The 14,681-nt window shown below is 33.8% G+C and overlaps 1 protein-coding gene across 16 annotated transcripts in view; it reads right to left on the bottom strand.

The window, feature by feature from the left end:
• Positions 1–14,681, bottom strand: part of DMD (dystrophin) — a 2,843,071-nt gene that overhangs the window by 1,288,680 nt on the left and 1,539,710 nt on the right. For all 16 annotated transcript variants that reach the window (XM_079909736.1, XM_079909735.1, XM_079909718.1 and 13 more), the window contains one exon: positions 12,516–12,686. In XM_079909736.1, coding sequence (XP_079765862.1) covers positions 12,516–12,686 — 171 coding nt within the window. The remainder of the gene's footprint in view (positions 1–12,515; positions 12,687–14,681) is intronic.

The raw sequence follows: 14,681 nt of genomic DNA, 5'->3' as shown, positions 1-14,681 counted from the left end.
AAGTTCAAATTCAATGATTAAATTGAATAAATTGTAAATCAGCTCTCTTAGTTTTTTTCAATCATGCAGTAGTGTGACAGATTCTAGGATCAATTTTAAGGTTGAATTAAAAGCAAAATTATGGACACAGTTTTGTTTTGACCTATGACATGGTCATAAGTCTAGTTACAGGAGTTTCAACAGCAGCTTAATGTGAACTATCTACTTGGTGCTTGGGGTTTTATGATACAGGAAAAAAAATGTCAGATAAGAGTAGAACTCAATGTAAATATCAACTGCCACAAAATCTAACACTTTTCTTTATTTTCCATATCTTTAATTTGTAACATTTGATAGCTCCAGAATAAATAATTGAAATATTAAACACTACCCTCTATGATTTTAAAGAAACAAATTTGCTCTCTACTTTTTCGTAGCCATAGCAATTTTTTAAATGCTAGAACAATTTTCTTATAATAAAAGAAATGGGTAGCATAGGTTAATTTCTCCTAATTAAGACACCCACCCATGTGTTCAAGTGAAGGATGGAAACTATATTCTGATTCATCCCTCATACCTATAAGTTAAATCACTTGAGTCTAATTTTAAGTGGCCTGAGAGGTTCAGGATTTCACCCTCAGCTTCATCAACTCTCTTCACTGATGAGGTAGCAGGCTGGAAAAACCTGTTCTGTCAGTCTCTGTTGATCATAAAATTATGTGATGGAAACATCTTTAATTGATTTAAAGGTAAAATAGTAAAAAGTGTTGGATTAATTATCTGGTCCCATAGGAACACGTCCACAGATATTTGCCAACAGGGGCAGAGAAACAAAGCCCACTTGCGCTTGAGCCTCTCTTTCACCCATTTCACATTTTCAGAGGTCCAATGCTTTCCACAAATTCTCCTGGAATTTCTGATGGATTTATATTCTTAGGATAACTTCTCAATCTGATTTCCTATTATTCCCACCCTCTCCCCTTTTTTTTTAATGAATTCTTTTTTTTGAATTTTATTTTATTTATTTTTTTTCTACAGCAGGTTCTTATTAGTCATCAATTTTATACACATCAGTGTATACATGTCAATCCCAATTGCCCAATTCATCCCTCTCCCCTTTTTTTATCTCTTAGGTGTCCCCTGTCCCATAGATTCTATCTTCACTCAGTCCCACCTTTAGTCAAATGTGTGCCATAACACCATTTCCATGTATTTTCCATCCTTTACTAGGATGCTACAAAATTCCTGTTTATTTGATCTTTCTTTACCTCTCGTGCAAGTTCCCACTATATGGATGAAGAGTTAACTAACACACCCAAAAAAGGTATTTTAAAAGGTTACCCTCACCAAGTGAACTCTGCCTTCAGTCAGTTTGCATAAATATTATACTATTTCTGGTCATCAGAAATGGGAGAGAGTTTTCACCTTTAGCTACAAAACATATCCACGGGTAGAAAGTGAACGAATTTACCACATTACTGCAATTCTAAGATGTGCATTTGTCACATATTAAGGTCTCTGAAATTGAGATAAAACGTACAATATATGTTCACATTTAAGGTGGTGGTGTTTCTTTTGATCCAAAATAGCTGTAATTAAATCAACAGTGTATCATTCAATCTAATATGTCTTAAATGTGATAAAACATCATATTAATTGTTTTTTCAGGTCCTACATTACTCTGCCATGGTCCAAGGATTCAAACATATTTTATTATTAGGCTAATGTGATGGAATAATATAATGATACATTTTAAAAGAATATAAAACATTAAATAGTGGATTTTATACCAATGTGTATTGACTTTTTATTAATAATGCATTGCCTATTAAAAAAGAATTTCATGAAAGCAGAATACGCAAAACAGAAATTATAGCTATAATGACAGTGAATAGTGACTCCAGTGGCATTTAACAGATGTTCTATTTTCTAAGTAACAGCTGCTTGATGCATTCATTGTACAAAGTTAATGATCTGCTAGTGTTATTTCACTTCATAGATAAATTACTGTGCTCTCTTTGAAAAAGATATGTAATTTTTCACGGGAATGATAGTGTAACAGACTGTAGAAATAAGTAATAGTTCTCACGCTTTTATAGCTAAGGGGAGTGATGAGTTGATGCAATTATCCAGATAATCTAGGACCAGAGGCCAGATCTCTTTAAACCGTGAAAGATAATTGTTAAAAAAAAAAAACAAAAAACTACAGGACATCATTGGCTGAACTGAACATAGATCTCGTAAGACTGCTTGTACTGCACTAGCTAGTGGTTCTCAAACTTTGCTGAATATTAGAGACACTGGCCACACTCAGACCGATTAAATCAGAATTTCTGCGGGTAGGCTCTCAGCACTGGTAGGCTTTTAAAGTTCCCCAGGTGATTTCAATGTGCGGCCAATGCTGAGAACCACTGGCAAAACAGAATGATACATTATGTCATGAGATCTTAGTGGGTAACTCTCATTAAATTTTAGCATTGCAGTGACAGCAGAAGGATAATTGAGGAAAGGTATAATTGTTGTTCTTAATGTTGACTATTATAAAAATTTGTCCCTGAAATAAATGTGAAAATCATGACTTGTTACATAAGTGGCTATTTAGACATGAATTATTTTGCATTATAATACCCTGAGTTAAACTCAACATTTGTGTGTGTGTGTGTGTGTGTGTGTGTGTGTGTGTGTGTGTGTGTGTGTGTGTGATTCTAACACGTAACTCTTGGTATCCCACGACTACTGTTAATAAAAATTAATGGTCAATTTATGTAAAATGGTAAATATGAATTATCCAAAAAGTTGATGGATTAAACTATTAATAAACTATTAAACCTTTAAACTATTAAAGAACAAAAATTATTTTTCTAGGGAATGATATTTAACCATTTTAATTTTTAGATAACACTGTGAATATTAAAGGGCTTTAATATAGCTGAATTATTTAACTGGCTTTGAATTTTTGGCTACTGAAATTAAATTAGGAATGAAAGAAATCTGTTAGTGGTTAAATCAGAAAGTCATGTAGATTAAACTTTGCTGAAGCTTGTATTTTCCAGACATAATGATCATCTGAGATATAAACTTCTATTTAATTACAGAAATATTTATTTTCCGCTGGTTATATTTCTGTGCTCAATTCATATGCTAAACAACTGGGACCAGTAATGGGCTATTCAGAATTGATTTACTTATATCCAACTAACCAAAGTGATTCTTTTTTTTTTTTTTTTTTTTTTCTTGGCCATGCTGCGTGGCTTGCAGGATCTTAGTTCCTTGACTAGGAATTGAACCCGTTCCCTTCGCAGTGAAAGCACAGAGTTCTAACCACTGGGCCATGATTTTAAGACATTAACAAATAATATCTAAAATCTAATATCACACCAGTGGCCATAGATTACAGACTAAAATAGGTGATAAATGCACACAGAATTTTCATTTTATTATTTTTATGTGGACTTATATATTGTGCACTTCAAATTTAGCCATGCTGTATTTTATTCTCATTGCGGATGATGAATAGCTTTTTGTCACTTTAGATACCTTAAAATCAGAGATAGTGTTGGATTCTAGTTGCAGATTTGCTATATACCAGGACTTCTATTTTCTCATCTATAAAATGGGAGCATTTGGTCAGATGATTGTTTCCATTTGTTCTAAAAATTACCAAACTTTGAAAGCAAATCAGCATTTTTCTCTTCTCTCAAGAAACGCTTTGGCATTCTTTTAATTTTTATCTCTTAAATTACAATTTATTATATCGAAGAGATTTTTATTGAGCATGTACTACATATCAGATACTATTTTATGCGCATGGGAAAAACCAGTGAACAAAACAGATACTTTCCCTGTCCTTTTGGCAAGTGAAACTGTTAATGCCCATGTAGTAGTCTAAGAGAGTAGGGGTTATCATGACAGCTCAGGGATCTTGTACAGTGCTGGTACTCCAACTCCCCAGGTGCTGGTAACCTCCCCTAGTTTGCCTTACCCTCCCCTTCTGTTGTCTCTGTCTCTACACTAGAGCCATCAGTGTTTCTGACCTCAACCTGGCAAAATCCATTATCACAGATTTGTACAGTACAAAGAGGGAATATATGTGATCATTCATGGAGTGACAAACATCACAGATGTGGTTTTCTTATGGCATCTCTGTTGTCCAGACCATGCAGCTAGAAGTGATCCACTCTATCAAAATCTTAATATTAATTTTCCCTCTTTATCACTACTCTGATGGAGGCAGATTGTTGAATTTAAAAATAGAATGAGGGACTTCCCTGGTGGCCCAGTGGTTAAGAATCTGCCTGCCAATGCAGGGGACACGGGTTCGAGCCCTGGTCTGGGAAGATCCCACATGCTGTGGAGCAACGAAGCCCGTGCACCACAACTACTGAGCCTGTGCTCTAGAGCCCATGAGCCACAACTACTGAGCCCGTGAGCCACAACTACTGAGCCCATGAGCCACAACTACTGAGCCCATGTGCCACAACTACTGAAGCCTGTGCACCTACAGCCCGTGCTCCACAACAAGAGAAGCCACTGCAATGAGAATCCCACACACCGCAATGAAGAGTAGCCCTCGCTTGCCGCAACTAGAGAAAGCCTGCACATAGCAATGAAGACCCAATGCAGCCAAAAATTTTAAAAATTAGAATGAAACAGCTACTGGGCTTTAGGAATTTCAAATTAGTATTAACGGTTTAACTTTGCAATTCCCATTATAAACTTTTTACCTTATTTCTGTTATTATTATTCTAAAATGTTTTATTCCTGTTATTTTAATTTTTTTTCTTGCCACTCCTGCAAGACCGGGAGAAGTAGCTGTTTCACCTAACACACAGAAACAAACACAGAGTCAAGCAAAATGTGGAGATAGGGGAATAGGTTCCAAATGAAAGGAGAAGTAAAAAAAAAAAAAAACACAGGAAAAAATATCTCAATGAAATGGAGATAAGGAATTTACCTGATAAATATTTCAAAGTAATGGTCAAAAAATGCTCACTGGACTCAGAAGAATGGATGAATACAGGGAGAACTTCAACAGAAACAGAAAATATAAGTACCAAACAGAAACTAAAGAGCTGAAGATTATAATAACTGAACTTAAAAATACACTAGAGGAGTTCAACAGAAGACTAGAAAAAGCAGAAGAAAGAATCAGTAAAAATATGTGGAGATTAAACAACCTACTACTGAACAACCAATGGGTCAATGAGGAAATCAAAGAAGAAATTTAAAGAAATACCTTGAGACAAATGCAAAAGGATATATATCAAATCTATGGGATGGAGAAAGCAGTTTTAAGAGGGACGTTCAAAGTTCATAGAAACATAGGCCTGCCTACCTCAAGAAATAAGGAAAATCTCAAATAAACAGTCTAACTTTACACCTAAAGGAAAGAGAAAAATAAGAACAAAGCCCAAAGTTATTAGAAAGAAGGAAATAATAATGGTCAGAGCAGAAATAAATGAAATAGAGACCAAAAAGACAACATAAAATATCAATGAAACTAAGAACAAGTCCTCGGGAAACATAAGCAAAATGGACAATCCTTTAGGTAGACTCACTAAGAAAAAAAGAGAGAGGGTTCAAATAAATAAGACCAGAAATGAAAGAGGAGAAATTACAACTGACACCAAACAAATATGAAGGACCATAAGAGACTACTATGAACAATTATATGCCAACAAACTGGACAACCTACAAGAAATGGATACATTCCTAGAAACATACTATCTTCAAAGACTGAATCATGAAGAAATAAAAAATATGAATAGACCAATTACTAGTAAGGAGACTGAATCAATAACCAAAGAACACCCAACAAACAAAAGTCCAGGACCAGACAACTTCAGTGATGAAGTCTATCAAATATTCAAGTAATATTTAATACCTGTCCTTCTCAAACTCTTCTAAGAAAATGTAGAGGAGCAAGTGCTCCCAAGCTCATGTTATGAGGCTAGCATTACCCTGATACCAAAACCAAAGAAGGACACCACAAAAAGAGAAAATTACAGGCCAAGATCTCTGATTAACATAGATGCAAAAATCTTCAACTAAGCATTAGCAAATGAATTCAAGAATACATTAAAAGGATTATACATCTTGATGAAGTGGGATTTATTCCAGGGATGAAAGGAAGCTTCAACCTCTGCAAATCAATCAACATGATACACCATGTTAACAAGATGAAGAATAAAAATCATATGATCATCTCAGTAGATGCAGGAAAAGCATATGACAAAAATCAATACCAATCCATAATAAAAATTCTCAACAAACTGGATATAGAGGGAATGTACCTCAACATAATAAAGGCCATTTTTCACAAACCTACAGTTAACATCATAATGAAGAAAACTGAAAGATTCTCCTCTAAGATCAAGAACAAGACAGGTTGTCCACTCCCCCCACTTTTATTCAACATAGTATTAGAAGTACTAGCCTGAGCAATTAAGCAGGAAAAAGAAATAACAGGCACCCACATTGGAAAGAAAGAAGTAAAACTGTCACTATTTGTGAACAACATAACTTTACATATAGAAAACCCTAAACACTCTACCAAAAAACTTTTAAAACTTATAAATTCAGTAACTTAGCAGAGTACAAAATCAATACACAAAAATCTGTTGCATTTTGATACACTAAAAGTATCAGAAAGAGAAATTAAAAAAATAAACCCATTTACAATTTCATTGTAAACCCATTCTACAATTTCATAAAGAAGAATAGAATGCCTAGGAGTAAATTTAACTAAGGAGTTAAAGAACTTATACACTTAAAACTATAAGACACTGATGAAAAAAGTGAAAAAAACACAAATAAATGGAAAGATATTCCATGCTCATGGATTGGAAGAATTAATGTTGCTCAAATGTCCACACTACCCAAAGCAAACTACAATTTCAATGCAATCACTATCAAAATTCCAATAACATTTTTCCCAGAAATACAACAAACCATCCTCAAATATGTATACAATCACAAAAGATCCTGAATAGACAAAGCAGTCTTTGAAAGAAGAAGAATATAGGTGGAGGCATCATGCTCCCTGATTTCAAATTATACATCAAAGCTATAATAGTTTAAAGAGTGTGGGTTTGGCATACAAACAGACACACAGATCAGTGGAACATAGCCCAGAAATGAACCCATGTATATATGGCCAATTAATCTATGACAAAGGATCCATGAATATGGGGGGAATGACAGTCTCTTCAATTAATGGTGTTGGGGAAACTGGACAACCACATTCAGAAGAATAAACCTGGACTACTATCTTTCACCATATACAAAAATTAACTCAAAATGGATTAAAGAGTTGAATGTAAGACCATAAACCATAAAACTCTGTAAAGCTTCTGGACATCAGTCTTAGCAATATTTTTTGAATCTGATTCCAAAGGCAATTGCAACAAAAGCAAACATAAGCAAATGGGACTACATGAAACTAAAAAGCTTCTGTACAGTGAAGGAAGCCATTATCAAAATGAAATGGCAATCTACTGAATGGGAGAAGACATTTGCAAATCACATATCTATAAGGGGTTAATATCCAAAATATATAAAGAGCTCATACAATTCAGTAAGAAAAAAAAACAATCTGATTAAAAAATGAGCAGAGGATCTAAATAGATATTTTTTTCCCAAAGGAGACATACAGATAGTCAACAGGCACATGGGGAGATGCTCAATATCACTAATCATCAGGGAAATGTTAATCACCACAATGAGATACCCCTTCACAGCTGTCATAATGGCTATTATCAAAAGGACAAGAAATAACAAGTGTTGGCAAGGATGTAAAGAAAAGGCAACCCTAGTGCACTGTTGGTGGGAATGTAAACTGGTGCAGTCTCTACAGAAACCAGTATGGATGTTCCTCAAAAAAAAATTAAACTATCATATGATCCAGCAATTCTACTTCTGGGTATTTATCAAAAGAAAATGAAAACAATAATTCTAAAAGATACATGCACCTGTATGTCCATTGCAGTACTATTTACAATAGCCAAGATATGAAAACAACCTAAGTGTCCACTGATGTATTAATGGATAAAGAAGATGTGATGTACAGACACACACACACAAACACACACACACTGGAATACAACTCAGCCATAAAAAGGAATGAAATCTTGAAATTTGCTACAACATGGATGGACCTTGATGGTATTACGTTAAATGAAGTAAGTCAGACAGAGAAAGACAAATACCATATGATTTCACTTATATGGGGAACCCAAAAAAACAAAACTTACAGAGAACAGATTGGTAGTTGCTAGAGGGGAGGGGTGTTGGGGTGTGGGAGAAATGGGTGAAGGAGGCACTCAAGAGGTACAGACAAAGACAAATACCATATGATTTCACTTATATGTGGAATCTAAAAAAACAAAATAAATAACAAAATAGAAACAGAGTCATAGATACAGAGAACAAACATGCAGTTGCCAGAGGATGGGGGCAAGATAGGGGAAGGGGATTAAGAGATGCAAACTTACAGTTATAAAATACATGAGTTATGGGTATGAAATACATAGTGTGGGGAATACAGTAAATAATAATAATCTTTGTATGGTGACAGATGGTAACTAGACATCATGGTGATCATTTTGTAATATATAGAAATATAAAATCAATATATTGTGTACCAGGAAGTAACATAGTTTTGTAGGCCAATTATACTTTAAAAACAAACAAACTCATAGAAAAAGAGATCAGATTTATGGTTATCAGAGTAGGGGGTTGGGGGAGGGGAAATTGGATGACAGTGGTCAAAAGATATAAACTTTCAGTTTTAACATAAACAAGTACTCAGGGATATAGCGTACAACATGATTAATTAACACGGCTGTATATTATATATGAAAGTCCTTAAGAGAGTCAATGCTAAGTTTTCTCATCACAAGGAAAAAATTTTTTTCTTTTCTTTTGTTTGTATATGAGATGATAGATATTAACTAAACATATTGTGGTCATCATCTCATGATGTACATAAATCAAATCTTTATGGCGTACACCTTAAACTTATACAGTGCTGTATGTAAATTATATCTCAGTAAAACTGAAAGAAAAATAAAACGCCAATGACTACTAAAATGCAAAAGAAAAAAAAAAGTTGGATTTTTTTCCACCTAGTGCGGTATCAAAATGCTGCCTGAAACGTCCCAATCTCAGGATTTTTATTGCTGTTGATGATGCATGAGGTGGAAAGAACATCACTTGATTTTCGAATAAGTGATTAAGCTTGTGCTACTGACTACATTATAGAAAAAATAAAAAGAACGTGGGAAATGAAAAAAAAGAGGTACAAACTTGCAGTTATAAAGTAAGTCATGAGGATGTAATGTACAGGATGGTGACTATAGCTGACAAAATTATATTACAAATTTTCAAGTTGTGAAAAAAGTAAATCTTAAAAGTTCTCATCACAAGAAGAAAAAGATTTGTAACTTTGCATAGTGACAGATGGTAATGAGACTTGCCGTGGTGATCATTTCACAGTGTATGCAAATGTCGAACGTTTATGCTGTACACCTTAAACTAATACAATGCTATATGCCAATTATACTTCAATAAAAAGAAACCAAAAATAAATAAATGAATTTGTTTTGAAAAGAAGTCTGACATTTATTTTTTGAAATGGCAGGTGAGACTAACAGTCTGAGTTAAGTTCTCCATCTACCAAGAAAGCATTTGAAATGAGAATGTACTAAGGAGTCATGGGGTTTCACGTATGAAAGTTTAACTTTTTTTTCATTTTAAGAAAGTAGAATCATTATCATAAATGTGACTGCTTTATATCTGTAAGCCGCATGTTTTTACTATATGACTGTAATTTTTGAAAAAGCTTCAGCACCTTCCAAATGAGTTTATTAAAAATTATGTAATTAAGATGTAAATGTGTATCCTTTTCATTTGACCACTAAGGGGTCTAAAAGTATATCATTAGCAGCTTAGTGTTTCAAAAGATCGAGAAAGAGTGATAAATTATCATACAGACAAAGAAAAACGCCAGATTTCTATCCTTTTTTTCCTGTTGGATCTCAAATTAGTATTGCTCCAGAGTTTTATGGAAAATGCTTCAGATAGACTCAGTAAGCTGAGCCGTCTCCAGAGCACTCAAGCTTTCTAACATGACAAGGATTATCTAAAAACCTTGCCAAGTTCTTTATCTTATATTTTAATGAGTTTATGGTGAGGCTAAAGCAAACATATCTCCTTAGGTGACATATTCAATGACCTTATGGAGACTCTGGAATTTTGAGTTCATATGTGGCATACTTCTGTAGTTTCACCTCAGTCAGTTATAAATTGTAGTCAGAATTGTTCAAATTCCCTTCATGTATATAGCTCTACTCCTTTGCACACCATTATGTTAGCATTCCTCATTACATTTAGAAAGCTACTCTACTAATATGGGATGAATTGTGTTCCCTCAACATCCATATGATGAAGTCCTAACCCCAGTACCTCAGAATGTGACCCTATTTGCAGACAAGACATTTAAAGAGGTAATTAAGTAAAAAAAAAAAAAAAAAAAAAAAGGTCATTAGGGTAGACCCTAATCCAAAATGACTGGTGTCCTTATAAGAGAAATTGGGAGACATGCATGTACAGAGGGAAGACCATCTGAAGACAGCTATTTACAAGATATGGAGAGAGTCCTCAGAAAAAAACAACCCCGCCAAAGCCTTGACCTCGGACTTCCAGCCTCCAGAACTGTGAGGAAATAAACTTCTGTTATTTAAGCCTCTCAGTCTGTGGTATTTTGTTAGGCCGCCCTAGTAAACTAACATATCCATTAAACTGGATATGAACAACCAAATATATTGTCCCTAGCATTAAGGGAAGGGTGACAGAATGAAGCCTGGATCATTTTCATGAATCCTCTACATGTCCCATGGATGTTTTACCATATTTTATACTTTAATAGATCATAAATATTTTCTGGGCTTTTTTTAAATTTATGAGTACTTATGGTTGAAACTGCCATCAGTAGGTCATATATATAGAGAGAGATAGATCATTCAGGACTTCTCTGTCTTTATCTTAGGATGGAAAAGGAAAAGTTGATACTGCTCTGGCCAAAAGTGCTGTCTGTCCCTGAGAATGCATTCTCTTTTTCTTCATTTTAGTATAAGACCTACTCATCATTTCAGCAGGACACACTGGCTACCCAGCCAGATAGAGACCATCTTTTACCACCCTCCCTGAAGGCTAGATATGATCATGTGATTAAGATCTGGCAAATGGAATTTTGGCTTATTTCTTATAACAGCCCAGTTTGCACCTAAATACATGATTGTCATTGATCCCAACTAAATTATCACACAGAAATATGATGTTTGTTTGGGTGATAAGGGGAAATAAAAGGCCAATGTAACTTCTAATCTGTACCCTCTGTACACTCACTACTGTAATAATCTCACAATATATACGATCCTGAACTAATAACTCCAAGTAAATATCTTATCTCTAACAACAAATCTATTCTGAAAGGGAAGAAAAAGACATTTATTCCCTAATGTTTATTTGACAAAAATTGTATGTAACAAATTTTTACATCTACTTGTCATCTGAATCTACATAAAGAAAATCAGTTTTCAGTTTTGATCTCATTGTATGACTAAGTTTTTACATAATGCAATTAAAATTTCCCAAATTTGGATAATCTAGATAGGCTTCTTGAATTCAAAATAAAGCACAGATCTCTTAAACATCTAGTTAACGCAGGCACATGTTTGTTAATTTAAAAAAATGAGGGGGCAGAGTGTGCTATGATTTATTTTTTTCTAAGTGCCCAAAGGCTTGGCAAAGTTTAAGGTGAAAACATATTATTAATATCAACTATTTACTTTATATCAACACACTTTTAAGTAATGCAGTAATATATCAACTGAAAAAAAATATTAAGCTATTAGTGCCTTGACCTTGAACTGTAGAGAACAATGATGTCTGAATGGCTGTCAGAGAAACAGCAAGAATCTACCAGTTGAGGATTAAAGGAAATCCCGTGCCGTTTGGTGATGGAAACGATAGTGGTCATACAGACCCCATGAGATTTTTTCTATGACTGCGACATCAACAATCTGCTGATCTTGTGAGTCTGTCCTGCCCAACTGTCTGCAGTCTCTGCATCTTTGCCTTCCTCGTGGCTGTGGGGTCCACCTGAATAGTCTCTTAGGCAAGCTAGGGAACATAGAATCTCATCTTTGGACTGACTTTCTGACTAATGATGTATATATTTTTAAGGATTGATGTATATATTTTAAGGATGTATATATTTTTATGAATATATTTTTATTTATAACCTACCTAATTCTAAACAAGCTTTGGAGAGACACTTGCTAAAGCTTCCCACTAGCTTTATTGTATTCCTGAAATATATAGTTAAACTACTGATGAATTTTTGAGGAACGGAAGAATGAAGCACAATAATATTTATGAATCAATTATTGTTGCACACTAACAGTTCCTTGAAAAATCATATTGCTGTATGTTTCATGTATGCTAAAAATAACCTTCAGTGATATAGGTTTTACCTTTCCCCAGGCAACTTCAGAATCCAAATTACTAGGCATTCCTTCAACTGCTGATCTCTTTGTCAATTCCATATCTGTAGCTGCCAGCCATTCTGTCAAGACATTCATTTCCTTTCGCATCTTACGGGACAACTTCAAACATTTCTCCAACTGTTGCTTTCTTTCTGTTACCTGAAAAGAATGATAATAAAATGTAGTTTGGTTTACTTTTTCAATTCAAGTTTAATTTTAGCTACTTAATTGGAAATTTCATATTTTTGTCATTTTAAAATAACCTTTTGCTTACTTTTTAAAAATAATATTTTAGAAAAATTATATATTCTGAATATTAATAGTGAATAAGCACAGTCTAGGGAAGATGAGATCGTTTCTCCAAAAGATAGTGTCCTGCATCAGGTAGAAAGAAAAGCTATTATTTTCTCTAATATAAATAAAAAATAAATTATGGACAAATTTTTTTAAATAAATAGAATGATATAAATCAAACTGAAGATATGACACGTTTCTTTTAGAAACCCTTCAGTCATCTGTCAAAGAGATAGGCAAGAACATTTACAAATGAGGCTTGCCCTTACTGGTAAGGAATCAAAATGGGGAAAGAATACTATTTCTCTCCAAAGGCAAAAATATTTATAAAATACTTAGAATAGCCAATTTTATTGTCATTGCATCTTTAAAGTGTCTCACTTTTGCACAAAAACACAAAGAATAGGTCACTTCCTCCTTAAATATACATTTATTACCCAAAGGGGGCAACAAAATTTGATACCATAACACAATTTTTACTCTCATTAATAGAGAAATCATGACTTGATCCTGTGTTCCAGTTCTCAGTGTTTAAAACTAAGACCCTCAAAGTCAAATTGTTCCATGTTCTCACACAGAAAATGAACACATTTGTGTTTCTCCACCACTTCTCCTGATGTGCCTACATCTTGTGAGTTGGCTGGTTGAATAAAAAGCCCAGAATCTCTTATCTCTTGTTGATACACACACACACACACACACACACACACACACACGTGTATATATATATATATATAATATATATATATACACACACACACACACACACACTTATATGTGTGCGTGTGTATATATATATACACACACTTATATATTCTACAAACAAAATAACAATTCAGCCATAAGCATGAAAAAAATGGCAAAGATATCTTTAAAGAATTTTATCTTCAATGAAGATAAATACCCTGAAACTTTGAGAAAAATTCCAAATACTCAACAAAATTTGTTTCTTTAACAGAGGTGTGCGTACATTAAAAAAAAAAATTTTTAGTTGCTGAGGCTGCAAATTCAATTTTTTTTTTTTTAATTTACAGATTTTCCCTTCTATTCTTCCCTTCAGGGAAGTGAAAGCATCTGCATTTTGAGTGCAAGGATTTTACTTGTATGTGGGAGAAAAAATATACACCTTATGGTGTGTTCCTATGCATAGTTAGTTTTTCTATGCATTATTGGTAGAAAAAGAATTCTAGATTCAATATTTCAAAGAAATTCTATCTTCCCAGAGTTAATGCATTATTGATTTTTATTTATTCTATTTTGTTTATATCCAGATAAATAGGTTTTAATAAAACAGGAGACACTGTCATCTTAAGGAAAATTGAGTTTTACACTTTTTTTTTTTTTTGGTGGAGAAAGGATACATTTAAAATAGTGCCACCCACAGTAGAAATCATTATTTCATGAACGCTTAAAAATGTAAGTGAGGCTGACATGAGTATTGAGGCTTTGAGTATGAGCATTTGAGGCTAAAATGAATATTGCTATTTATGTATATTGTAATATAATAAGCATACAGGAACTGTAAGTATTATTATATCTCGGGTGCTAGGTGTAATATCACTCAATAAAATTAAATAGGTTTAGATATAAGAAACTCTATTTTTATTCATTGAACAATTAAGCTAAGTTGGTGATATTAACCAAACTAATAAAATTGTGTTAAGAAAACTGTCAAGCTCTGAACTGAAATGCCCCCATAATTAATAAATTGAAGCCCAAGCTCCCATGTGACTGTACCTGAATATAGAGTGTTTGGAAAGTAATTAAGGTTAAATGAGGTCACAGGGTGGGACCCTAATCAGATAGGATTGTGGCCCTACTAGAAGAGGAAGAAAAAGATATCCCTCCTTCTCCCTCCAT

The sequence above is a fragment of the Stenella coeruleoalba genome (genome assembly GCF_951394435.1).
Source record: "Stenella coeruleoalba genome assembly, chromosome: X".
NCBI lineage: Eukaryota > Metazoa > Chordata > Mammalia > Artiodactyla > Delphinidae > Stenella > Stenella coeruleoalba.
Note: the sequence above shows the minus strand (reverse complement) of the source record. Positions and strands in the feature narration are given on the sequence as shown.